The sequence below is a fragment of the Aethalodelphis obliquidens genome, unplaced genomic scaffold, assembly GCF_003676395.1.
Source record: "Aethalodelphis obliquidens isolate GAN/ISIS:26980383/991018 unplaced genomic scaffold, ASM367639v1 scaffold20, whole genome shotgun sequence".
In the NCBI taxonomy this organism is placed as follows: Eukaryota; Metazoa; Chordata; class Mammalia; order Artiodactyla; family Delphinidae; genus Aethalodelphis; species Aethalodelphis obliquidens.
The window spans coordinates 13720912-13748818 of NW_020837964.1; the positions used below are offsets into that span (position 1 = coordinate 13720912).

A 27907-nucleotide genomic window follows, 5' to 3' on the forward strand; every position below is an offset into this window, starting at 1 on the left:
CTAGTCCACCATTGCTCGATGACCACTTATCATTTTTCTTCATTTGCATATGCTTTTAAAATAGCGTATTATACATCCTCCGCATTATATGTACATATATTCTATAAGGACATTATAATATCCTTAAACTAAGTGGAGACTTTGTAACAGAGTTTGGGCTGAATCCTCTGCTCCATTTGCTTGAATGCCAACTGTGTTCTTTCCTTACTTCACTGGTGAAGTAGTAGCTAGACTGTAAACAGCCATCCACGAGCACCTCCTCCTTACCCTACCTGTGTCTATACAGGGACTTTCTGACCTTATTCTCTCAAATGCACTAATGTAGTATATTTCTAATAACATAGCATACAAATTTTTACATTATTATAGCTCTACAAACACTGTAACCCAATAAAGGTTATTTCTTGAACTATTAAGCAACTTAAGTAGTGTAATTACTAATACATTTCCCTCTTTAATACAGTACACTTTCTTTCTGAAGGTAAGAGTGGAGAAGTAGAGCAGAGAGGAAGGAAGGAAGAAAAGAAGAAAGAGGAACCATGGAGAGCGTCCCAAAGTTGTAACTAATTTGGGAAAGTAGCATAAAATAAAGCCTCTCCAAAGTGACATAAAAAATAGAATGCTTCTATTCTCTTTGTGTCACTCATCACCCAGTAGTCCTGGGAGGCCCTGAACTGCAGGGTAGGAACCCCTGCTTGAAGCAAAATAAGAAAGAGTATTGCTACACCTTCTGATCAATTTTAATTAGTGCTGTTCATCATATATTTTTAGCTTTTTGAACACATGGTTATTACATTAAACCATGTGACTTCTTTAGTCAATGAATTGTGAGCAGAAGTAAAGGGCGTCACTTTCAAGAGGTAATTTTAAGAGACAATGTGTAATTTATCACACTGTCCCCTTCTGTCTGCCATGGCAACCCAAAAGCCTGGGTCTGAGTGTAAGGGCAACCCAGCGCAGTGTCCTCCTTCCTCCCCCATAGACATTAGTGAGAAATACTGAATAGAATTTTGTTGTTTAAAGCTATTGATAACTTTTAGGGTTGCCTGTTACCATGAGAATAGCAGACCCTGACTGATACTAATGCCGGTTTAAGTTAATAGCAAACGCTGGCTTGCTCCGCAGCCCTACCTATTTCCTACCTCTTTCTGGAACTCTGATGACAGGGTTGTTAGATTTTTTGTTATAGTTCCACAGGTCCCTGAGGGTCTGTTCACTCTTTTCCCATTAGACTAAACAGACTTTCAGTAAACTCAAAACAGTCTATTTTCTCTTTTTCTTTATATTGGGCATCCTAAGACACCTAAGATTGGACATCTCTTGTAAAGATGTCAACATCCTAATCCCTGGAACCTGTGAATATATTACCTTACATGGCAAAGGGACTTTGTTGATATGATTGAATTAAGAACCTTGAGATGGGGATAGTATCCTGTACTATCCTCGGCCCAACGTAATCACAAGAGTCCTTAGAAATGGAAGAAGCAGACATAGGAGAGTTAGAGGGAGATGTGACTATGGAAGAGGCTGGAGTAATGTGATATGAGAAGGACCCGATCCACCATTGTTGGTTTTGAAGATGGAGGAAGGGAATCATGAACCAAGGAATGCAGGTATCCTCTAGAACATGGAAAAGGGAAGAAAGTGGATTCTCTCCTAAAGTCTCTAGAAAAGAATGCAGGTATCTTGCCAATACCTTGACTTTAACCTAGTGAGACCTGTATCAGACTTCTGACCTACAGAACAATTTAAACAAGGGAAACAATTTGTATTGCTTTCAGCCACTAAGTTTCAGGTGATGTGTTATGGGAGCAATATGAAGCAGACACAGGAATTTCTATTTTTCTGGCTTCAAGTTCACTGAGTCTTTCGTTTCCTCCATTCTGTTGTTGAATCCATCCACTGAGTTGTTTTTGTTTTTTTTTTTTTTTGTTTGTTTGTTTTTTGTGGTACGCGGGCCTCTCACTCTTGTGGCCTCTCCCGTTGCGGAGCACAGGCTCCAGAAGCGCAGGCTCAGCGGCCATGGCTCACGGGCCCAGCCGCTCCGAGGCATGTGGGATCTTCCCAGACCGGGGCACGAACCCGTGTCCCCTGCATCGGCAGGCGGACTCTCAACCACTGCGCCACCAGGGAAGCCCTATCCACTGAGTTTTAAATTTTGGTGATTCATCTTTTTCAATTCCAAAATTTCCATTTGGTTCTTCTTTATATTTTCTCTTTCTTTGCTGAGACTTACTATATTTTTATTTCTTCCAAGTATATTTGTAATGGCTTTTTGAAACATTATGCTGGTTGCTTTAACATCTTTGTCAGATAATTCTAACATCTTGGGCATCTCGGTGTCAGCATCTATTGCTTATCTATTTTCACTTAGTTTGAGATCTTCCAGGTTCTTGGTATGCTGAGTGATTTTCAGTTGAAACCTGGATATTTTGGGTATTATATTATGAGACTCTGGATCTTATTTAACTTCTGTTTGAGCTGGCTTTCTCTGACACCACTCTGGCAGGGGAGGGGGGTAACACTGCCTTGTTACTGCCAGGTGGGGATAGTAGTCCAGATTCTCCACTCGGACTTCTTAGGGTGGGAGTTCCAGTTCCCCACTAGTCTTTGACTAATATTTCCCTTGTGGGGAGGGGTAAGAGTGTCTCATTACTGTTCTGCTGATTCCATGGGTTAGGAGGTCCCCTGGGGGGGATGAGAAGGATGTCTCATTACCACTGGGTTGGAGTGGAAGTCAAGGCTCCCCATGTGGTGTTGCCATTGACAATGGTGGAGGTGATGGTGGGTAATGAATGTCTGGCTCCCTACTGAGTGTTCTTGGACATCACTTTGGCAGGGGGTCAGGGCACCTCATTATAGCCTGGATTGAGTGAGAAGTCTCGGCTCCCCACTGGCCTTTGCTTGAAATATGTGGGGTAGGACCACAGATTTCTCTGTCATGTTTGACTGTAATATTACAGTTCTTATCTGAAAGTTTTCTGTCTTGCTAGGCTACCTTTTCCTGGTCCTTTGGCTAGTGGGAGAAGGCTTTTGTTGGGGCCATTTTTGGTCCGTGCTTGTTGATGTTTCTGGATTGCTGGCTCCCTCAGCACCCGATCTAGGGTATACGAAGCAAAAAGAAATCAGGGAACTCATCACTGTGATGTCTATTGGGTCCCAAGGACCCTAGCTGGTGTGATTTTTTCTCTCTATTTTTCAGTCTTCTGTGTTTGTTTTATACATAATGTCCATGGTTTTTAGTTGTACTTAGTTGGAAGACTAGGGAAAAAGATGTCTACTTCATCTTACCAGATGTAAAAGTCTTCAAATCTCCTTTTATTTTATTTTTTTGACAGGGAAAAGAAAGTAGAGTTTATTGGTGGGCATGGGTAGGGAGGGGGCGGCTCCAAGGCTCTTATGAGTGCAGGGCCCGCCATTTGTCCAGGGGGCCACGATTAGGGATGTACTTGACCCCACAGCCAACTGGAATGAGCCACTTTTCTGCCACCATGTTTTCAAATTCATCTGCATTAAACTTAGTAAATCCCCACTTCTTGGAGATGTGGATCTTCTGGCGGCCAGGGAACTTGAACGTGGCCCTGCGGAGGGCCTCAATCACATGCTCCTTGTTCTGCAGCTTGGTGCGGATGGACATTATGACCTTGCCAATGTGGACCCTGGTCACTGTGCCCTGGGGCTTTCCAGAGGCACCACGCATACCTGTCTGGAGCCTAGATTGGGGACAGCATGCCAGTCATTAATGTCCACTGGAAAGGGCTGTCTCCAAGGTCCCTTAGGGCAACCCGTACAGGCAACAGGCCGCATACACTACCGAGGAGGCTGCTGTTTGCAGCCCTTGCGCACCGGGCCCGCATGGGGAAAAGAGCACAGTCGGCTTAACTGGCTGCAATCTCCTTTTATTTAAGCCAATCTGAATGGGCTTCTATTTCATATCAACAAATGATTCTTGATTGAAATACTTATGAAGGGTAGAAACTAATTTTAAAGCAATGAGGAGCCAATGAAGGTTTTAAAGCAAAAGAGGATATCCAAATTAAAAGCCATAACTCCTTATTTCAAGAGGAAAATGATATTTCATTATAACTATTTAATATTCCTGCCATAGTAGGAATATTCAAAATTCAAATCCCACTATCCTAGGGAGGTATTTGTTGCTAGAACTAGTTGGCAGGTTTCTGTTGCTAGAACACAGGGGTTTCTGGGAAAAAGGAAAAGGGTGCTCACCTGGTTTGTGGCATTTACGTCTTTCTGAACAGAGTCAGAGAACTTGGTTGCCTTAGAAGGTCCAGTCCTGTAGAGGCTCTCTCTTTCCCGGGATCTTGCATGTCTAACACGGCTGACGCTGCTTAAAGAAGCAAGAGCATACCCTCAGGTTGGGGTGGTCATTAAATACCACCTGCCTGTCTGCTTGCAAGGTCCCTTCTCCTTGGAATGGAGGAAAGGGCCTTTCCTTGCCCAAGAGGGCATCGGGGAGCATAGCCGGCTTATTCATCATCAGCCAAACTCATGGAACAGTTGTGAAAGAAGTTTGCAGAAATTATACTTATTAACTATGATTCATAAGGACATTAAAGTTTACTGCAAGTAAATAATAATTTTAAACGTTTACTTGAGTTCACTGGAAAGTTGTGTGTGGAAATTATTTGTAGACCTCAAATCTTTTATCACTTAAAAAGTGCAATGGCAAATAGATTAAATTCTGTCCCTCTTCTTCACATTTAGAGTCACGGTGTTTTTAAGACTTAGTGTAAACAATAGCACAAACACAGGTTTTGGTAGGTGTGCACTTCACTCGAAACTAGTTTACCCAATAATTGGTTTTTTAGAGGCCAGTTCACCTAAAATATTCAAATGTATTTGAGGTACAATTTTAAACTTTTGAGAGTTTTATATATTTGAGAATTCACTTGCTTAATGACCAGAACAACTGGAGTTTGAGTGCTTTGCATGAATTTGTGTATGCTAAGATGAAAAATAAATTAAAATTAAAACCAATTTAAAGCAAAACAAAATGATAATATCTATAAATAAACATTATTAAATTATAAAATAAGTAATAAAAAATTAGGTTGAAATTAGATTTGGAAGAAAGAGACTTTAGACAGTTTAATTAAAAATGTCTTAATATGTTCAAACTTTGCCAAAATGGAAGAGGAGATCGACAAAAATATAAAACAATTACAAACAATGTAAAACTGTATGTCTGATTTAAAACAATTAATTAGGAAGTCAATCTTAAATTACTAATTATTTAGAAAGTCAATTCATTTGAAAGTCAAGACAAAGTACCTGGGAACTGGTAAAAACAATCCCTAATTTGTCGAAAAGGAATATGACAAATAAAAGCCAAAAGCACTCAGAAAGGTAAATGGTTTTGATTAATTGATTGACAGCCACCTTTTGAAGAATACAGAGTTTTGCTGTTGGAACAATTACTAAGTTAGCTGTTGTGATAAAGTGTCTTCATGGGGAGAAGGTAAAAACAGTCCCGGGAAAGAAGGCCCTCACCAGGCTTTCTCTAGTCCAAATTTCCAGGGTACCCTTTGCCATCCCCCATGATGAAGCACAGCTATGATTCCTTTTGATTTAGCTTGCTGTTATAAATCCTACAGAATGACAGATAGGACAATGACTTACTGGTAAGTAATGCAGCACACTAGGAGCACCAGGACAACAGACACAATCCCATGCAGAAGATTTTACATTTGTTCAATTAAAATGTATCATATATTGGACAGCAGTTGGAAAGCATGTGAAGTTTGGAGTCAGACATGTGGGTTCAGAACTGAGATCCACTGATGATTTCTTCCATAATCTTGGAGGAGTCACTTCTAAACCTTAGTAACCTTACCCACAAAAGGGGATTGGGGGTGAATTTAGATTAACTATATGAAAGCTCATTGTAAAATATGAAGTACTGATTAACCAGGGAACGGTGTGAGTTAAGAAAATACTTGTCTTACATTTTCTTCTGATGGAGGGCGCTCTCCCCTGTCAGCCTATAGAGGGTGTATTTGAAATCGATCACACCTCGATTTTCTATGGTGAAGGAGGAGCTTTTGCGCGTGCCACAGATCAAAGCCCCGAAGTTGATGATGGAGGAGGGGATGATGCTGTATCTGGAGAACACGGCATTCACAGAGATCTTAATTGGGATGCTGGAAATGACTTTACCTCCTTCTGAGATACTGGGCTCAATAATCTAGAAAGGGAAAAAGGATTGGGAAGATGTCAGCCACCAGCATAACTCCAGAATTTCCATGACTGTCCACTTCATTCCGTATTTTCTTCATTGACATGAAGCCAAGTTCTCTGTATCATTCTCTTCATATTATTGCATCATCAATATGAGTAAATGCTAACATAAAACTTAACGTGTACCAGCCGTGGGTCAAAATGCACCACGTGTGCCTCCCATTTTCACTTCCCTTCTCTTCACTTTGACTTGAAACTCAGTTTCCCTATCTCTGGTCTTGTCTCTTCCGAAGACCAGGGGTCACATTTCTGCTCTGGGGTTGTCAATTTCTGATGACTCTGCATACCTCCCACCCGACCTACCCGTGCCTATAGTTCCCTAAGCCCTGGTGTATCCTCTCTGGTTGCCACCAGGCCAGCACTCCCTTTCCCCCCCGGAGCATGGGTTAGACTGCGTACGCTTCCTTTAGGCGTGAGTCCCACGAGCCTGCCACCGTGTGAGTCCTCCCTTTGAGCTCGCTTACCTGACAGCGCAGAATTGGCTGGTGCTCCATCTTCACTTCCTTTTTTGCACGGAAGAGCACCTGGACATTTGTGGGTTTTTCCACTGCGGTCAGTGAGCCCTTCTTGGGTTGGACTGAGATCATGGAACTTATATTGGTTGCTGAAATCCCTAAGGAGTCCACAGAAAAGCTGAGAGGCAAGAATAAAAAGTCAGTTTTAGTCATTATCTAGGGAACCCAAGACACTAGAGATGAGACTCTAGACGGTTAAGTGCCTGCCATGTCCCCAGCCCTGTTTAACCACTATGCGTAGCAGTGTTCACTGTGCTTTGTACTCTGTGACCACCCCTCCTTAGCCAGGATTGACCAGGCCAAGCATTGGTGCTTGAGGCAAAGACAGCCATCTCTGGCCTGCGGTTAAGAGGGGTCCTTGCAGGAGAGCTGTGTCTAATAGGAACACGTGATGCTGGATAAGGACCAACTAAATCAATTCATTTCTCTCCCTCCCTGTCTCCCTCTCTCTCTTTGTCCCCCTTCCTTCCTCCCTCCCTGCTCTGAGACTGAATGCAGCACACACAGAGGCAACAGTGATGCAGAAGCCAGAGGATCTAAGGGAGGAGAGAAAGGGCGGGGGCAGAAGTCATGCAACAGAGGTGTTCAGAAGTGAGGCCACGGCCCAATGCAGGTGAGGTGAAGGGTCACAGAGAAAAGCTGACTCACGAGATGCCAGGGGGACTGGAGCTGGAGCAAGAAACTGAAGCTGAGGCGAGACACCTGCAGTTGCCGTGGGGACCCACATGTTATCCCCAGTAGGGTCCAGGAGATCTGGCCCTTCGTTGCTACGTGCATGGTGCCTGTGCTTCCTCACTCCCCTGCACATCCCTTCAGTGAACCCTGATCACTTACTCCAACCCAAGGGTGCCTCTGTTCCATGAAGCCTAAAAGAGCAGAGCTAACGCCCTGTCATAATCTAAAACAAAACTCACGACGGGCAGGATTCCAGTTTAGCTTTTATTTATATTTATTTATTTCAATTTAGGGTTCTAAGGAACGGTAGTATTGAGGTGGGACTGCTCTAATTTCGGCAATATTTGAACTAAAGCGAAATTATCATGAATACGCTGAATGCCTCCAGGTCTGCCGGGGGAAGTTCCTTTATCAACTCTGAATTCTTCTGGGGGAGGGATGACCTTCCATAAAATCGATTGGCCATAGGTGCTGGCACTGCCTGAGGGACCTCCTCCCCCCCTGCACCCAGCGTCACGCTTTCCTCTCTGAGGAATCTCCCTTATTTTGTGTTTCATTTTTAATCTCAAGGATGAGCACAAGCTGGAGCTCTATTCCACCAGGCCACCACTTGGAGTCTATAATACAGTAGTTCTTAAAATTAAAAAAGAAAACTGGAAAATCCCTCGGTCTTTACATGAAATCCTATGTAGACTGCCAACTTATGAAACAGAGAGGAGCTGAAAGGAGGGCAGGATGGCTTAAGGCCAGGGCCGCCATCTCCAGTCTCTCACTCCACCCCTAAGACCATACCTCACCCCAGTATCTCCTCCTCCCAACCTCCCCCTGAGGCTCTCCCCCGACCCCCAGACCCCTGTGGCTCCAGGCTATAGAGCAGTTGGGATTCTATTCACCTGAAGCCAAGAGGAGCTAACAGCAGAGATGGTTCTTATGATTTCCCTGATCGACTTTTTAAAAATATCTCTCAGGCAACACACTTCTTGCCATGAGTGGATGTGGATGACCACATGCTGTCTGATTTTTAGGTTACCTGAACATGACCTCGTGTTTCCCACGGTTCTTCAGTTGCAGGGGCTGTTTCACCTCCTCCATGACCCTCACAATCCCAAAATCGAGGCCTCCTTCAGTTCCTGCAGAAGCCAGGGGCCGGGGTGGGAAAGGGTGGGATGAGTGGGCATGGCAGTGAGAAGCAGGGGAGCTTCCAGTTGAAGTTCACACGGAAAATCCACGGCGACAATTTCAGAGAATCTGTTTTCTGAAAACACTGTGCCTAGAAAAGCCTCTTGTAATTGAGCCTTAGTAAACAAACAACAGACACTGCTCTTGCGCCCAGTTCAGTGGGGTGGCTCCCTCTGGCTTCTATCCTAGGACTACTGTTCTTCCTTTCACGTCTCTCATTAGCTAAAACTCCCAGTGTTGAAAAAGATTTTTGAATCATGTGTATAATATTCAGAATTGGGATATAACGTATACATCTGTATTGTTATACTTTGCATTATGTCATAAACATTTCCCCAAACAATTAAAAACTCCCAATAAGTGTGATTCTTTTTTTTTTTTTTTTTTTTTTTGTGGTATGGGGGCCTCTCACTGTTGTGGCCTCTCCCGTTGAGGAGCACAGGCTCCGGATGCGCAGGCCCAGCGGCCACGGCTCACGGGCCCAGCCGCTCCACGGCATGTGGGATCTTCCCGGACCGGGGCACGAACCCACGTCCCCTGCCTTGGCAGGTGGATTCTCAACCACTGCGCCACCAGGGAAGCCCCATAGGTGTGCTTTTAATGGCTGTATAATATGGCTGTTTCATAATTTACAATATTATTCCTACAATAATAATATTTCATTATAGATAGACATTTAGGGTATTCCTAATCTTCCATTATTATAAATAATTCTGCAGTAAGTGTTGTTGTACATAAGACTAATGACATCCAGGCAAATATGTAGCTTTAACATTCTACGAGTCTTGCTGAGTAGGAGACCTATCGGAGGAAGGAGGGCCCTAACCTGGGTGTTGGCGCAGTGTGGTAGGCAGGATAATGCCCTGCACCACCCCCACTCCCTCCCCTGCAAGATGTCCACATCCTAGTCCCTGGAACCTGTAAATATGCTAGCCTACATGGCAAAGGGGAATTACGGTATTAGATGGAATTAAGATTGCTAATCATCTGACTAAAATAATGGAGATTATACTCGATTCTCTGGGTGGGCTCCAAGTAATCACAAAGGTCCTTAAAAGTAGAAGAGGGAGACAGAAGTGGGCGAACCAGAGAGATGGCAGCGTGAGAAGGACCTGACCCAACATTGCTGGCTTTGAAGATGGAGGAAGGGGACCATGAGCTGAGGGACGTGTGTGGCTTCCAGAAGGTGGAGAAGGCAAGGAAACGGGTTCGCCCCCAGAGACTCCAGAAGGGGACGCAGCCCTGCCAACACTTTGCTTTTAGCCCAGTGAGATCCATTTCGGACTGCTGACCTAAAGAACTGTAAGATAATAAATATGTATTGTTTTAAGCCATAAAGTTTGTGGTAATTTGTTAGGGCAGTGATAGAAAAACAACACAGGCAGGCAGATAAGAGCTCACTCTCAGATGACTGTTCAGAAGAGAGCTCTGCAAATTTTATATTTTGACCACGCCTTGTTGTCTCCAGTTGGAGAAATTAAGATTCATAGTAACATTGCTAACATCACTTGAACTTGCGTGATTACTATTTACCTAAATTCCACCTCTCTCCCCAACAACCACTGATCTTTCTCTACACAAGAAACATACTGCCTAAAAGATGTGACCTCTAAACACCCTTTCCTTGAAGGGGTCAACAGACCTTTGGGGAAGCTGATGTCCAAGGCAACGTCGTAGGACTCTGCAAAGATCAGGATGTTTTCGATCTGAACGACACCAACGAGGTTGTCTGGATCTAAAACCTGTCGGGGTAAGAGAAATTCTTTTGTAAAAGCAAGACCCACAAGGTGCTTGGAGCCTGAACTACGGAACATGCAGGAGGAATCATGAAGAAGGGGCTATGGTAAGGAACATTTTTGAAATGTATTCAGCTTTTGTTTTCACTGAGCATTTGGTAGGATGAGTGTTCTTCGTAACACCCTTTGGGGAAGGCTGGTGTAGACAATCGATACAAGGATGGGGAAATGGGACTGCATTTTCCAACCTGTCCACTTACTGGGTTTCAATTATTTGCATGATTGTCACGACCTTACTGAAGTTTGGGTTGTGAGTGTACATTGCAGGAAAGTGTTCTTTGAACTTTCAAGGCAAATAAATCTGAAGAGCATTTTTCTGACAGTTGAAATGAAAAACATTTATATTCTAAATTATCCTTGCTTAACTAATTTTATAAATCTGAACCGTTCTGTTCTCTGTCTCTGATTCGACCTATGAGTCATATTTTTCATATAAAATAAGTGCTAGATTTTTCATACAAAATAAGCGTTTAATGTTTCTCTTTTGGAAATTTCAGATTTTAAAAAAACGAACATCATTACTATTGGAAATGTGAAAAAAAAGCAAGACTCCTAGCCTCCATCGCCTCCCTGTCCCTTCTGCTGTCACCCCTGGTGGTAGCACCTCCCTCACTGTCCTGAAGAACGTCTGAACTGGTATCAGCTCTCAGCTGGATCCAACTGTTGACTTTTGAGACTAATGATGGGCAATAAAGGGTCTGTGTGTCAAGGGGAAGAGCCACTGGGCAGTGGGTGTGGCCCTCCTGCATCCGCCTGGACACCACCTGCCTCTCTGCTGAAGCCTCAATTTGAAAAACTAAGCAACTAAGTCACCAGCTCCCCATTGCTTGTGTTTTAGGTGCCAACGGGGAAATCTGTAGCTGTCACCAAAAACGTTTTAATGCAGAGTTTCCATCTTATCTTCCATCAAGCATTTTGCCAGTGCTTCACAGAGCAAATCTGACTGCTTAAGTTCACCTTCCTTCTTTTGATGCTCAAACTCTGACAGAGATGACAAGAAGGGCTGGCAGCAGGAGGGAAGAATAAGACAAAGAACTTGGTTTATCAGATCCAGAATTTATATAGTTCTTTTCTACTGATAGATACCAAGTACCCAGAGCATTCTATTTCCTTTGCTTCCCTGCTTGGGAGTGGGGGGCAATTAAATTTTGTAATTGAGGAAAATAAGAAGGAAAATTTAAGAGGTGCAAAAATCAATGAGAGTTCCCCAGAGCGCTTTTCAAAGGGACCAGAAAGCAAGGCATTTCCTCGTGTAGATGTTGAAGGAATGTAACCTGGGGAAGGGAAGGCTTAGACCACTTTGGGGGCCTGAGGGGAGATCCACTATGGCTGCTTTGGTTGGAACATACGGGAATGTGACGTCAGTTGTTAAATTACACAGATGTTTCCATACCAGATGATAAATAGCTGTCATGAGGACTTCTCCAAGTGTCCCCTTGACGCTTGCCTCCTGCACTCTCACACTTCACCATGGGAAGCCCTGGGATCCCCACGATCCATTAACTAAAGGATGAAGGTGGCACAGCTGGGACCCTACACCTGCTGTGTGGCCTGGATTCATTGTGCAGAGACCCCCGTCTGTGTAGAGACGTGTTAAAAATGCTGACGGTCACCTCTGGGATTCATATACATTTGCGGATTGAACAAATCTATCAATATCTGTTTTCAGCTATATGAAGGGCTGTCAGGGGTAGGTGATGAGACAGATTAATGCGATCCATTGACTGGCCCCAAAAAGTAGAAACAGGATTAATGTGTGTAAATTACAGGGAGAAATCTGAGTGCAACCGAACAAGGCATCAACAGTCAGACATGTTCAAAGGAAGATCAGGCTACTTGGAGATACTTGGTAAGTCTTCTATCCCTGGGGGTATTCAAAGAGAAGCTTGGGCGACTTCTTGCTTGTTGCATTATCAGCTCAGCCATCAAAAGTCAGTGACATTCATTCATTCATTCGTTCATTCATTCAACAGATTTTACTGAGTGCCTTTTACATCCAGGCCTGTGCTAGACACTGGGGATATGATAGAGTAGTGAGTTGAATGATGGCCTCCAAAAGGTATGTCCATGTCTTAACCCCTGGAACCTGTGAATGTGACTTCATTTGGAAAAAGAGTCTTTGCAGATGTGATTAAGTTAAAGATCTCTAGACGAGATCATCTTGGATTATCCAGGTGGGCCCTAAATTCAATGACAGTGTCCTTGTAAGAGACAGAAGAGGAGAAGACACAGACGGAGGGAAAGGCCATGCAAAGACTGAGGCAGAGATTGCAGTGATGCAGCCACAAGCCAAGGAACATCTGGAGCCACCAGAAGCTGGAAGAGGCAAGGAAGGGTTATTCTCTGGAGCCTTTAGAGGGAGCATGGCCTTGCAGATACCTTGACTTTGAATTTCTGGCCTCCAGAACTGTGAGAGAATAAATGCCTGTTGTTTCAAGCCACTCGTTTGTGGTCATTTGTTACAGCAGCCCTAGGAAACTAATACAGATGATGAGCAATTCAGGCAAGATCTTGCTCCAGTGGAGTTCACGTAAGGAAGTAAAGAAAGAAGCAGGATAACGTCCGAATGGGGTGGGTGCTCTGAAGGACAGAAGACAGGGTGAGCGATTGCACATAATGAGATTTCCTCAGTGGGATGATTAGGAAAAGTCAGCTGAGGCTGTGCTGTTGAGCAGACCCTAGGGCAGAAGCCAATCCCCACAGAGCATAGGGACAACATTCCTGGCAGGGGTGCTGCAATGTCAGGGCGCTGAGGCAGGAAAAACCTGATGTGGATACAGAGGCAGGCAGGTACTCAGAAGTAGGTGAGGACCCTGGGCTTTATTCTTAGTACAATGGGAAGACAGCCTAGTGCTTTAGGAAGGAGTGACCTGATTTGACGGACATTGTAAAGATCCCTCTGGACACCTGCGGGGAGTGGGAAGAGGCAAGCCGGCTAGGAAGCCTCTGTGGAAGTCCAGGTGAGCGACACAGCAAGTGGCCTGCATGAGGGTGGTGGTGGCAGTGCAGACAGGGAAGGGCATGGGCAGGAGATACACTGGGAGACAGAACTGACAAGACTTGTTGGAGGACTGGGATGGAGGGGGAGGCCAACAGGAAAACGGAGGAATCAAGGATGACTCCTGGGTGTCTGCTGGGAGCAACTGGGTGGAGGCTGATGTTTACTGAGTTAGGACTCTGAGGGGTGACTGGGTTTGGGGGTCTTAAATCAGAAATCGAATGCTTCTCGAGGAACAGTAACACCGTTCATTCATTCATTTACTCATTCATCCACTCTGCACTGATTGAGTGCTCCGTTCTTGCCACTGGGAAATCAGCCATGAACAAGACTGCCTTTATGGAGCTTACAGTTGTGAGCAGAGCAGGATATTGTGGGTTGGGGGGCGTCAAACGGGGATCAGATGGGAGCATGTAACACGGAGACCTGGCTTGGTGGGTATGTGTGTGTTGGTGTGTGTGTGTCAGGGAACCCAGTGTGTACATACTTTGGTGACCAAGTCTGAAGACGTATGAAGCCTTACCTCCAACCGAATCGCCTTCTTGATGTTGATGGGTTTGGAGGGTTGGAAGCGCACTTGTAGGCTCTCCTCAGCCTTGGGGGCTATGGTCCCCTGCATCGCGGACACGGTGATGTCTTCGCCCAGGTGCTCCAGGCTGGTGATCCTCCAGGTCAGGGGAAGTAGTGTGATGTTGCGGAGAAGAACTACCTTGAAGTCTTTCCTGCAGAGACCAAGAGAAATTTTGCCAGTTTCAAATGATTTTGATTTATTATGGCAGGTCAGAAAAAGCACGTCTGGTTATTCTATTACTGCTAGTTCACTAATAAGTATTTATCAGGGAATGGGGCCTACCTGTGATGATCAAGGAATGCAGGATACATTATCAACATTCTCTCCCAGCTTCCTCAGAAATAAACATTCTCTATTTAGAGTAATACATTTCCAGTGAATGAATATGTAAGTTCTAGGTTTGGTCTAGTGTTCTGTGTTTGTCCTCTAATTTCTAGAACCAAGATTCTTAACCTTTTAGGGTAATGGACTGAAAATCTGGAAAAAGGTAGTCCTTCTTCTGAGAAAAATTCACATATGCACACACTTGGATCTTAGGGGAGTCCTTAACCATTCTGAAGTCCATTCACTGAACCCAAGGTGACAACCTGTGAACTCAGAGGGTTACTAACTATTCTGATTTGCACAGGACCAGAAGTCTCCCAGGATGCAGGACTTCAAATACTAAAACCAGGCAAGTCCCGAGCAAATCAGGATGGGCTGGTCACCTTAGAACTAAAAGTTCTTTAAACGTCATTCCGGTCCTGGTATCACCCAGAACTCTGACCTGTGCAGCAAGAGCCGGTCAAAATGCAATTGTCTGGGGTCCAGCTCCAGTTCTGGGCGGACCCCCTGGCAGCTTAATTTGAAGACGGCTGGCTTGGGGTTCTCCTTGATGCAGCAGACAATGCTGTCTTCAAAGACACCAACTGCAGTAGGGTAGGCCCAAACGTTCAGCTGCTAATGGGAGAGTCCAAACAAAGTACGTTTATACCGAGGATACCAAGGCCTCAAATTTCCCAAGAAAGCCTTGCCCTGGTAGACTTGTATCCATGTGACTGTACCTGCTTCTCACTGGGTTCCAGAATCATGTTGACAGGCTCCAGGAAGTAGGTGTTTGCTTTGACATCGTTCTGAAAACAGAAGGACACCTCCACGACCATTGGGGAACTGTTGAGGATTGTCAGTGTCTCCATGTTTTCTGGGAACAAGGATGACTTGTACCTGGAAACAAACAAAAATTAGGGATGTGGATGTGAGGACTGGCTGAGAATTCAGGTGGAAAAGGAGACTGTGAGGCGTAAGGCAATTTCAAAGGATGATGTGGCTACACAGAGGCAGTGTCATGGAGGCTAGGAACACAAGCTTTGTAGTTGTGAAGACTTAGAGCTGTGATGTGACCAGCCCCCGCTCCCATCCCAAGCCTTGGTATCCTCATCTCTAAGATGGGATGATAATATCCCTTAGGATTTCCATGACTATTAAATGAAATAGTGCACCTAACGCCCTGAGGACAGCTGCAGATATCAAATACCCAATAAATGGTTGTTATTACTATTGCAAAGATTTCTGACTGAAAAATCTGTAGCTCTCTCCTTCCCAGAGCTTATACTTCCAGGAGAGATGATAATCTGAGCAACGTGTTATTTTGTATCTGTCTTAGAGATGACCTCATTTACCACCTTCTTCTACACCTGTGCGGGATGCTACTGTTCCGACACGGATTGTAACTGTTCACTGTTACAAGGTTGTTTCTGTTCCCTTAGTGCCTTAGGGAGAGATCCATGGAGTGGAGCACTTTAAGCATTGGAAGCTGCCCAGTTAATGGAACCAAACAGGAAAGGAGCCACAGAAGGCACAAGGAAGATTAATGAACACACACATCGTAGGAGGTCATAACACAGGTCAGGAAAGCAGGGCACCATAGTACCCACTGGTGCCCAGAAACAGTCTGAAAAGCTCTCTGGACAGACTAAGATGGAGGAAGGAAGGAGAGGGCATTGCAGAGACTAAATCAAAGTCCGAGAGACAGAGCACTGTCTGTGTAACTGCCAGAGTGGTGGTGGCCTCCACACCTCGCTGGTAATCACCACGACTGAACACTCTGCTACAAGTTCCATATGTACTAACCAGTTCAGTCTTCCCCAAACTGTGCAGTAGGTGCTATTATTTTCCCACTTTGCAGATGAGGACATTGAGGCTCAGTAAGACTTAAAAGAATAGATGAAGAGGGCTTCCCTGGTGGCATAGTGGTTGAGAATCCGCCTGCCAATGCAGGGGACACGGGCTGGAACCCTGGTCCAGGAAAATCCCACATGCCATGGAGCAACTAAGCCCGTGCGCCACAACTACTGAGCCTGCGCTCTAGAGCCCGCGAGCCACAACTACTGAGCCTGCGTGCCGCAACTACTGAAGCCCACGTGCCTAGAGCCTGTGCTCCGCAACAAGAGAAGTCACCACAATGAGAAGCCCGCGCACTGCAATGAAAAGTAGCCCCTGCTCGCTGCAACTAGAGAAAGCCCACACGCAGAAACGAAGACTCAACGCAGCCAAAAAAAGAAAAAGAAAAAAAAAAGAATAGATGAATAATACTTGTTTCTGGACCACTGTAATTGCCCTCCTGGATCCCCGCTGTCTGGCCCCATATCCTGGTTAATTCCAGTGCAGCTCTGAATACATGCCTCTCTGAATGGCCATCATTTCCCTGAATCCGACCTCCAGGCTGCTCTGTACATCATGTCCATCAACCTGACTCCCACTCCTTCTCTCGCCTAAGTCCTTCTACTGGGCTTTGAAGATCCTCTCCATCAACAGTCAACACCCTTCACCTTCATTTACTAGTTCAGCACCTTAGGAAATAAACTGGTGGTTATGAAGGGAATGGAGAACTAAGTTGGCTCATTAGTTTCACCAAGTAGGCATAGAAATAATCATTCTCTACTTATCACAATAAATGCTAGGCTGAGACCCTGGTTCTATTTTCAGTCTTACCTCCCTGCCTATACACTAAAAAACTTATATATAACTGAAAAAACTAGTATTACTAAATATTTCTGGTCACTGACCTTACCTGGGCCCCTGGTTCTACCTGATAATCTTAATCTATTTCTCTAATATTGTCCCTCTCCCACTTTGCACAAAACCTGTTTCATACCTTCTCCATTTTCTCAACATTTTAAACTTCCTTCCACTTGCCTCACTGTTAGGGATGACCTCACATCATTCATCATGGAGAAAACAGTTCCATGGGAACCTCCTCACCATGCCAGCCAAATCTGTAAACCTACCTGCACCTGAAGCCGTCTCACCTCCCTCCAACCTAGCATGAGATGATGGTCCCTCTTCCTGGCAAAGGCCATCATCTCCACATCTCGTTGTGTTGTTTCAGGGAGCTGCACCACTGTTGGCCCTTACGTGCTCTGGAAACTCTAGCCGCTTCCTTGCTACTTCCCCTTGACATCCAAACATCGTAAGAACAAGAGCGAACGAACAGCCTTCCCTGCACTCCACGTCTCCCTCCCGTCCTCAACTCCCTCCGTCTCCCTTCACAGCCAGGCTTTCCCAAAGAGCTATCTCCACACTCTGTCTCCATTCTCTCACTTCCCACTGACTCCTCAACTCACGTTACCTGGGCTTCATCCTCAGAAATCCCCCACAAAGGGCTCTTGCTGAGCCTCCTATGGCTTCCATGTTGTTGAACCCTGTGGACGCTGATGTTCTCATCTTTCCGCCCTCTCTGCCGCAATCAACATAGCTGACCACACCCTCTTCTCATGGCTCCATGACACCACCCTTTCTTGGTTTCCACCCATAGCTCTGGCCCTCTTTCTTATCTTCTTTGCTGGCCTCTCCTCTTGTGAGCGGTGGAGTCCATTGAGGCTCCAACCATGGTCCTTCTCTCCTTACTGTGTCCTCTCATCTTAGGTGGTCTCATCCACACCTGTGGCTTTTGTTGTCTTGAAGATAGGCTCTCCTCTGAGAACCAAAACCGTATAGACTATGCCCTGCTTTACGTGGCTACTGGCTGTATCTCCCAAGCATCTCAAACTTAACATATCCCAAAGTGCACACTTGACCCTACCTTCCCCTACCAAAACCTGGTCTTCTTCCAGCTTCCCCATCTGGGAAAATGGCACCCCCATTCATTTGGGACCTTAGCAGAAACTTGGGGCACAAGAACCCAGTTCTCCTGATTTGTGGTTCTGGGCTAACTGAGGCAATGTTAGTAAAAGCTACGTCTCCATGGGAACCCTGCTTGTCCTATTCATGAGTCCAACCCAGGGGTCTGAAATCTGCTTTGAAATAATGGAACACTTACTTATCTCTTGGTTTTCCACAAAGCAGTGGCCCGAAGTAAAACCTCTCCAGGCTCACAATATACTTCTTAAAGATGACCTCATTCGCCTTCATGTCCCTCTTGTGCTGAGGGAAGACCACTCTGAACACAGGGGAGGAAGAGGAGAGGAGAGCTGTCTGAATTGCCTCCACACGAGGTACACATGAACCCAACACTCTTTGTTCAGCAAAGGGTCCAGGTGTCTGGAGACAGAACGACTCTTAATTTGAGGACATTTATTGAGCCTTTATTCCTGTACCCTCCCATCCCCAACCCCGAGTGAAGATAGTACAGTTTGAACTTGAGAAAAAAGATTCCCAGCGGTGTCTTTCACCGCTGATGATGGGTGAGCTGGATCCTTTATCAGCTGATGGGGCTGATGATGGAGCTGAGCTGGATTTCCTGTTCTAGTGTGCCCAGCTAGAAAAAGTCCTGAGAAACCCTATGGAAAACTAGTTCTGGTGGATCTTAACCAGCTTCTGAATTCGCTGTCCAACATGGTCCCTTGGCGAGAACTGCAAAAAAGCTCCTCTCGGTGGACAAGCTATAAAAGGCCCCACTAGCTTGCTCAGTCAGGTGCATTTATGTGGTGCATAAGGGACTCAGTGTTTGGTAGCTCAGGGAAAAATCTCCTGCCTGTGGAGATTCACACATATATGGATATTACAGGATAAAAAGTCCTACAGTAAACACAAAATCTGTTTATATTTGCTATATAGTTAAATAAGCAAACTAACTTGTCACAGGAAGACTTTTCCCCCCTCTTCACTCCTATTAACTTTCTCTTTATTTCAGTCTCATGGTACCATATCATTCCTGTGACTTAGTCAATGTCACAGGACTTTGACTTTGGAGCCCAGTACAAGAGGGCCTGAGATGCTGTCCCAGTTCCACATTTGTATTAAGAGGCATCTGGTTCAGGGCACCATGGGGGAAAATGAAAATGTATCTGTCAACCTTTTCTTTTCAAAACAAAGTACACTTACTTTGGGTCTTGGCAAATGTATGGGTAAGTGCAGACACCTCGGCAATAAAGCTGGTATTGGCGGTGAGTTCCAAGGATCTCAAAGTTAAACGTTTGGTCAAAGATCCCAAGATCATTGGAAGAGAAGTGCACTTGCAATGTCACCTCACCATTGGCTGGTACGATCCACCGGAAATGGTTCAGCCTGAAAATGAACACAGGCTTTTAAAGTGAGAACGCTTCCTTCGGGCCAAGAGAAGACAGGATTGGTGCCTGGGAGGAGTCTGGTCCTGCTGGGGTTATAGGCATGACCGCCCTGTTCCCATCTGGTGCTGTGACAGCCACACCCTCCATCTGGGGCTTCAGCCTTCCCCTCCCTGGGCTGCTCCGAGGCCCACCTGGGGAATTTCTCCTGTGAATGCTGCTCAGAGAGGTTGTTCTCCTCTATGTCTGACAGGGGAGCAGTGGTTCCAGAGGTTCCCCCAGAAAGGCCCTTCCTGTCGGAGGCCATGCGACGTTTCTCCTTCTGAGTCTCGCGGGTCTGATCTGTTTTTTCTTTAGTTTTCTGTCTGCTCCCCTTAGATGAGGTGGTCTGCTCCTCCTGGGTCTTAATTAAAAATGAGCACCGGGTCTTAAACATTCATCTTATGAACACAGGAGCAGGAGACAGAGACGCCCATGCCACATGCCTACAGTCTGGGGTGACTGCGCTGCAGGTTCAGGAGGCTGGAGGCTGCCTAGAGCAGCAGGGCCCAGCCTATGACACTAGGGTACAAGGGAAGAGGTAGAGTGGAGAGAGTCTAGTGCTTTCCTTGGCACCTCATTCCCTGAGGAGGAGGCCAAAACTCCAGAGAACGCTTGAAGCTGGCAGGGAGTATGTTCCTATATTGCATTTTGTTGTTGCGTTTCCTTAATATCTTTTAATCTAGACCCCTCCCTCCCTCCCAATCACACTGACTTTTGGCAGAGACCAGATCCGTATTCTTACAGAATACTCCATAGCCTGCAAATTTCCTAACTATTCTCAGAGTGTCATTTAACTTATTCCTTTATTTGCCGCATTTCATGTAAACTGAAAATTAGATTTAAAAGCTTGATTAGATTCAGAGATGATGCTGTGTACACCGCACTCCATCACGATGGGAGACAAATAATGTCAGGCTGACCCCTGATTATAGACGCAAAGTGTGTCTGTGTGGCTGCAGCGGTGCCCGCCAGATCGTGGCCATGGCAAAGTGGACCTTCCCCTTTGTAACCAGCCGGTCACCTGTGGGGTGATGCTCTGGCTCAGAGTGAGAGTCTTGTTCCCTGACAAACCAGCACTGTGGGTATCCACTGGCGCTCCTTAATCAATTATGTCCTTGGGTACACCAGTACTTTTTAAATTCTACCATGCCTCCTATAGTTTTAGCTGCCATTCTTCTAGAAAGAAGCGCTTTCCTTCATCCGTTGGAGATGAACTAGAGTTCCTCCTAAAACCGTAAGTTAAAGAATGCTAAACTCTTGCCTCTTAGTGGTCAGTTTTCAGAAAAGAGGTTGGTGTAATAGTCACCTCTGATGGTGGCAATATTTTCTTCTTTATCTTTTTTATTGGACTCTGCTCAAGTAAGGCCTGCCCACCAATGCTGGGACCTCAGATGTTGATTTCCTACTTACTTATTAAACTGAAGTTTGGGGCTCTCTGTTACCTAACTGAGCTGTAGGCAGGGGCTAGAGGTGACTTTATTTGCTGCTGATTTTATTTGTTTTTTGCTGACATGCATGGTTTATACGAAGGAGGCTGTGTGGGGAGATTCAAATTTTGGGCCCCCATACTCCTCTGGGAATAAAAAGCCCCTCCCTAATTTTTAATATCCATGCATTCTGCATATGATCGGTCAAATCTATTTTCGCTTTGTGATTTATTCCACTAATTGTATATGTAATATATATTTTCTACTTTTACATGATTTCATTTTGATCGCTTATATTTTTAATCCAGGTGGAATTAATCTTACTGTATTGTGTCAGGCAAGGAGATTAAAAAGCAACTTTATCCAAAATATCCAATCTTCCCCATATAATTTCTTTAATAATCTGTCCTTTCTCTAATGGTGCGTGTTGCCTTAACTTGTATCTGTTGATGCTTGTATTCTTATGCACTGTGTAAATTACCTTGGATTCACAATACATTCTGATATCTCTTTAAAAGAGAGAGTTTTGCTGCTTACTTTTTCTTGCAGATGAGCTGCAGAGTGATTCGGCAAGTTCCCTAAACCATCCACAGGAATTGCAAAGGTTGGAAGGTAAGAATCGGTCATTTTCAGTCTCTTCTTAGGGGAGTAGGAAGAGTCAGACCTGGGGAAGGTGCAGCTTAGGGAGGCTCAGGCAGAATCCCCAGAGAGTAGAGGGAAACACCCCAGTGAGCACGACACCCAACACTGCTTTTTCTGGCCACGTGGAGGGCCCGACTGAACTCCCGCCAAGGTCAGGAGGACAAGCTGCTCCCTTTACCTTTGAGGAGGTTGGGGTGGCTGAAAGCTCTGCTTCTGCTTCCACTTCTCTTTTCTCCTCCATCAGGGAGAGCTCTTTGGACGGTAGAGTTACAAACATGAAATGCTCCAGGATTTCTGTCATGGCCAAAGGCAGCCGCTTCACAGGGTAGGAGATGAGTGAGAATAAGGTAGGCGGCGGGATGGGTGGTCCAGAGGACCCCAGGCCCAAGAGGTCTAGGATCTAAAGGAAAAGCCCAAGATTAATTTCCTGTGCAGAGGGTGGGCTACCCCTAACTGCCTCCCTGAGTGAGCACAGGACGCTCAGACTCTCCCTCCTTTCTGTCAACTTTCTGATGCCCTGAGATGGGCTTGGGTCAGGGACAGCATGTAAAGGGTCTCTGACACAGCTCTGCAGGTCCTTCCAGATCCCCACGCCCCCAGACCCGGCTGGGGCTCTTGCTGTGGGCTGCGGGCTCCCTCTCTTATCATAACGCTTGTCATTTTATTATAACTGTCTGTCTTTGCAACTGGACTGTAAAGCCCATTAGGACCGGAACCAGGGCGATATAGCACATGGCCTAGCACACAGTAGGCACTCAAAAACAATCTCCGTTTAAAGAGACCAGCTCCTCAGGTCCTGATGTCTATAGCATAGAGTTGTTTCATTTATTTTCAGATCCCCTGTTAATTTTTCTTTTACCTTTAAGTGTTCTTTTTTTCCAAAGGTGAAAGAGAGTTAGGGCTGGAGCAGGTCATATACAGAAAAGAAGAAAATAAAAAAACCCACCAAAGGTTCTGGGAATGGGTTAAAAGATGGGAATGAAGAGAAAAGTAAAAAAAGAGACTTGAGAGAGAGACAACTTATCCCTATAGCATTTTCCTATTCTACTCTGATATATGATAAATGAGAGCATTCTCCAGAGCAGATGGCTTGAAAATCTAGTAGTAACTTCCTTCTCAGCTTGTAAAACCCTGCGAATAAGGATGCTATCCCCTGATTAATTGTTGTCATCACAACAATTAGGCCATCTGAGTGCCCATTCTATGGACTAAATGGGCTGTTAGGCCTAGCAAGTAACTACCTTCATGTAATCTTGTGTTTCTAATTCTCTGGGTCAGACAGCAGAAGACACTTCCTGACTAACATGTAGCTAGAGTTAACTCCCAGGATTTAGAACGTCTGTGAGGAAAGGGATGAATAATTTGTACCACTTATTAAATTAACAGAGGCAGGGAGTTCTTTAAGCTACAGTCTGACCTAGGACTCCTCTCTGGCTCCACTCCCTACCTTTTAAGGTTGCATCTAGTTTCTGATAAAAACTAAACCAGAGGGACTTCCCTGGTGGCGCAGTGGTTAAGAATCCACCTGCCAATGCAGGGGACACGGGTTCGAGCCCTGGTCTGGGAAGATCTCACATGCTGCGGAGCAACGAAGCCCGTGTGCCGCAACTACAGAGCCTGCACTCTAGCTCCCATAAGCCACAACTACTGAGCCTGTGTGCCACAGCTACCAAAGCCCACGTGCCTAGAGCCCGTACTCCGCAATAAGAGAAGCCACCGCAATGAGAGGCCCGTGCACCACAACAAAGACCCAACACAGCCAAAAAAAATTTATTAAAAACAAAAACAAAAACAAAAAAACTAAACTAGAGGTGGGCAAACTGTGGCCCTCTGGTGAAATCTCACTTGCTACCTGCTTTTCTAAATCAAGTTGTATTGGAACAGAGTCACGCCCATTCATTTACATATTGTTGGGGATCAAGACAGAGACTGTATGACTTGCAGCCTCAAATATTTGCTTTCTGGCGTTTCACAGAAAAAGTCTGTCCCTGGACAAAAGGCTATCGTAATCATCCCCTCCAAACCACTGCCAAAGGGGCTTCTAGATATGCAATGGTTTTGTTTCTAGCAACAAAAAGCTGTCTGGTAGTATAATTTCTGTCACTGGAGGAAGCCTGTGGGAAAGAAATTTTAGAATAGTTGAGCCACTTGCGTCACTCCAAAGTATACCTGCCTTGCCAACCCCCAACATAAGACTGTCAATGTTAAAAATCAACTTTACAGGTGGCTTTTTACGAGGCTAGATGGAATGGTTGAGATCTGTGGAACCCTCTGTGGATGTTTCACCACATAGAAAAAGGTCCTTTTAGGCATTATTGTCTTATATCCAAAGGGGCATCAGAGATTAATGGAATAAAGGGGATATGGATTTTGTGTTGAAAGCAACACTTTTACGAGCATTAGCACCGCACAGCTCCCTGGCTCCCATCCTGGAGAAGAGCCTGTACCTGCTCCGCTTTGGGAAGCCTGTCATTCTCCAGGGCCTGCTTCCAGCTCGAGCCTTTGGAGTCGGGCATCTGGATGTTTATGAAGGGCACACCGAGATCCTTCTTCCCTTCGTGGTCCTCCTCCTTGCTCTCGCCCCCCTCGCTGCGCTCCTCCTGCGTGCGGAGCTTCTCTAGCCGCTCCCTCTCGGCCCTCGCCCGCTCCAGGCGCTCCCTCTCTGCGCGCTCCCTCTCCCGGTCCTTGCGGCCTCGGCGACCACCCGACGACGACGGCGGAACCTGGCGCTGGTCGGTTCCGGACTCATGGCTCGCATCCTCGGCCGCGGTATGATGCAGCAGAACTCCTTCCTTCCGGTCCCAGTACGTGAGGATGTTCTGGATATCCTTCAGAGACAACTCATAGGTCTTAAACTTCTGGGCCACGTTCTTGTCAGTGTCCTTCCAGAAGTCCCCTTCGCTGTCCTCTTGTTCCTGTGCAAGAGGAAACCCAAGCATGCTGATATCTGACAGCTGGTTCTTCTTCTTCTTGCTCAATTCTTCCTTCTCCGCAGCCACCTGCTCCCTAACAGAGACTTTTCTTTCTATTGCGTCATTCTTCAGCTCTAGTTTGGACAAAGTAAGAATCTAGGAGGCAAAACACATAAATTATTCTTAAAAGAGTTCTTTAAGGGAGAGCAAATCGCATAAAGAAGAGCAAGAGGGTGTTTAGTTTTGTAAGAAGGCCTCATACAATTCCAGGCACCTCGTATTCACACTAGGGCTGTGCCTAAGAATCGCCTGGGGGCCTTTCTCAAAATAGCCGTTCTGTGGTCCTTCCTTGTCATACAGCTGGCTGGGGCCTGGCATTATGCACTTGGTAAAAGGTGCACAGCAACTGTGATGTGCACTTGTGGTTGAGAGCTGCCGTTTTCAAGGATCAGCGGGAAAGGATCCCCAAAATGATCCTCTCTTCGGGAGAGGCCAGAGTGTAGAGGTCCAATCCTGGTCGCACGGCCTGCTAGCTGTGTGATCTTGGGTGAGCAATTCACATCTCTGTCCTATCTGTATAATGTTGATAGTAATATTAATAAGTACCTCAGAGGACTACTGAAGATTAAATGTGTGAATACATGTAAAAAGCTTATAATAGCGTCAATCCCAATTCCTCCCACCCCACCCCTCTCCCCCTTGGTATCCATACATTTGTTCTCTACGCCAGTGTCTCTATTTCCGCTTGGTAAATAAGGTCATCTGTACCATTTTTCTAAATTCACATATATATGTTAATATATGATATCTGTTTTTCTCTTTTTGACTTACTTCACTCTGTATGACTCTCTCTAATTGACACATGTACGCTGTTGATACTATATATAAAATAGACAACTGATGGGAACATACGGTACAGCACTGGGAACTCTGCTTATGCACTGTGGTGTCCTAAATGGGATGGAAATCCCAAAGGGAAGGGATATATGTATATGCATGGCTGATTCGTTTTGCTGTGCAGTAGAAGCTAACACAACGTTGTAAAGCAACTATACTCCAGTAAAAATAATTTTAAAAAAGCTTATAATAGTGTCTGCCACAGAGTAAAGGGTCTCTTAATGTCAAGTTATTAAAATTATACAGGTTATGTATATAATCAGTATTGTTGGGAACAGATGAGGGTTTAGAATCTGGCTGCACTCCAGCCTTTTAAACAAACCTGCATTTATATAATGAAGCTGGCATAGAGAAGCCAACCTTATTCTCTTTCTTACTGCCCTTTTAAACCTGCTTTGTGGGCTCTGATTTTCTCTTCTCCAATGAACTCTTCTGGGAGGCTTCAAAGGCTTTTGGGTCATTCTTTGATGACATAAAGTCCAGTTCAGTCTAATGATCACTGTCTGCAGTACAGCCCAGTGACAGCTCTGTTCCTGCCTAAGTTCAGGCTTGGAGGCAGCGGCCCAGGTTGGCTACTCACCTCACCACACTGCATCAACTCCTCCTCCACCTGGCCCTCTCTACAGCCTTGAGAGAACCGCTGGCAAGGCTGTCTGCCGGCGGGGCGGGGGTGTCTCACCTTAGTTGTGTAGGGAGGGGAGGGGCTTGGCGCCTACTGTATTATTCCCCATCTGTAGGTCACTGCCAAGACACTGAGAGTTCTGTTTGGACACCCCGTTCTAAGCAGAAGTGGATTTTGCGTGGACGAATAGGCCTGCCGAGGGGAGGACTTGTACCTGGAAGGTTGCGGGAGTCTGAACTCCAGGTCTGCTTGTTTCTTGTGCCTGTTTTGGTGCCGAAGTTCTGTGCACTCAGACCCTGCTCCTTCCTGAGCTCTACCTGATGGGGATCCCTGGACACGGAGTCCTTTGCCCTTATGTCTACCTCCTGGGATCGGTCTGCACCTCGTCTGGGAGTCTGGCTTTAGTTTCACCCTCAGAACTCCCGATGCTGGAATGGCCGCTGTGCACACCAGCTAGCCACACCCCTTGGCCACCAGCGCCATCCTGGGCACAGCTCTGGCCATTCTGCCCTTCCCGTATCACGGAGGGCAGAGACGTGACAGCTGAGCTTGGCAGGCTGATAAACACAAGGACAGCTTATGCTGGAGCATCTCCCTTGACTGTTGGCAAGGATCAGTCCTTGGTTGAACACACTGACCTGGTGGCTCACTGGAGGCAACTCTTTCCTACTAGCCTATTTAGCACCATCCAGGGGACTGCAGGGGACAGTGGAAAGAGCCAGGTCTGTGCTCACACACAACCGGTATGGCTTTATCCTGTTCAGCCTCAGATGGGGTTCATGTCTATGAAGCTCCGAGGGACAGCAGGACGCAAAAGGGCAGGATTAGGCGAAGCATAAGACAGCCCTGGAGGCAGAGTCAGTGATCAACAAATGTTGGTCCCTTTCCTCCTACCTTCTGCACCACCACAACATCTACACAGTCTCGGGTCAGTTCTTTGGAGGGGAAGTGTGCTGGGCTGACTGGCCGGGTGCAGTGGTGGACCCCTCTGTGCCTGCCCTTTGCTAAGGGACGAGTGAGGGCTGCTACCTGCCGACTTGGTGTCTGAGATTTCTTCACGGGCTGCTCCTCCTTCACGGGTCCCTGCTTTGGCTTTTTGTTCCTCCGTTTTAGCTCATCTTCTTCCTTCTGCCGCTCAAGCTCCTGCTGTAGCTTCTTTTCCAGCATCTCCTTTGACAGTCTCTCCAGCTCCCTTCATCAAGCCAGGCAGAGAAAACAGAGTCCAGAGGCCCTCCTGCCCAAGCCCCTCCCCTGCCTGGGATCACGTGGTGGGAGGACATGGGGCAGAGCTTTCTCGGGCATAAAAAGAAGGAACAAAGAAAGCTGGGTATACAGGAAGGAAGGAAGAAGGAAGGGAGGGAAGAGAAGGAAAGAAGGAAAGAAAGGAGGAGAGGACGGCTCACGTCTATCTTTGAATGGTCATTCAGCAAAACTGATAATTGAAGCTCAACTAAGTGGAATTCTCAACTAATCTGTATTTCTATTCCAAACTCCTTTCACAGGAGAGTGAGGCAAGGGCTGGAAATAAGCTTGATGTTAGCACTTTTAAAAAGCAACTTTCAAAGATCGTTCTGATATCGGTACAGATGAGGCCCAGCTTCCTTCCTACACTCACGTCGTAGGTTTAGATAAGAAGAAATGGTGTTTTTAAGAGCAGTCCCCACCCTGGCTAGCTCGGAGCCATGGTGCTGGAGCTGAAGGCCACATTCCTCTCTTTCCTTCTCTTTCTTTCCTTTCCAGCTATGGATTCAAACGTGTTTGCCCTGCTGCTAATGGCAGAGAGGGCACCAAGCCTGGGCACCAAATACAAACAAGAGTGGAGGGGATAGCATTTCTGAAGATATGAAATCCATCTGTTTTCATCTCTGGGAATCCCTAGTTGTCTCCAGC

At 45.9% G+C, this 27907-nt stretch overlaps 1 protein-coding gene and 1 non-coding gene across 2 annotated transcripts in view; both read right to left on the reverse strand.

Moving 5' to 3' along the window:
- Positions 1–27907, reverse strand: part of HYDIN (HYDIN axonemal central pair apparatus protein) — a 433475-nt gene that overhangs the window by 56148 nt on the left and 349420 nt on the right. The window contains exons 46-59 of the mRNA XM_027119341.1: positions 27047–27209; positions 24034–24654; positions 21765–21986; positions 19670–19878; positions 19294–19476; positions 18290–18409; positions 15036–15195; positions 14759–14931; positions 13945–14143; positions 10270–10369; positions 8479–8578; positions 6723–6891; positions 5967–6205; positions 4228–4348 (exon numbers count right to left, since the gene is read on the reverse strand). Of these exons, the coding sequence (XP_026975142.1) occupies positions 4228–4348; positions 5967–6205; positions 6723–6891; positions 8479–8578; positions 10270–10369; positions 13945–14143; positions 14759–14931; positions 15036–15195; positions 18290–18409; positions 19294–19476; positions 19670–19878; positions 21765–21986; positions 24034–24654; positions 27047–27209 (2779 nt within the window). The remainder of the gene's footprint in view (positions 1–4227; positions 4349–5966; positions 6206–6722; positions 6892–8478; positions 8579–10269; positions 10370–13944; positions 14144–14758; positions 14932–15035; positions 15196–18289; positions 18410–19293; positions 19477–19669; positions 19879–21764; positions 21987–24033; positions 24655–27046; positions 27210–27907) is intronic.
- LOC113627416 (small nucleolar RNA SNORA70) lies at positions 3758–3892 on the reverse strand. The gene has a single exon (XR_003435537.1). It is a non-coding gene; the product is annotated as a small nucleolar RNA SNORA70 (small nucleolar RNA).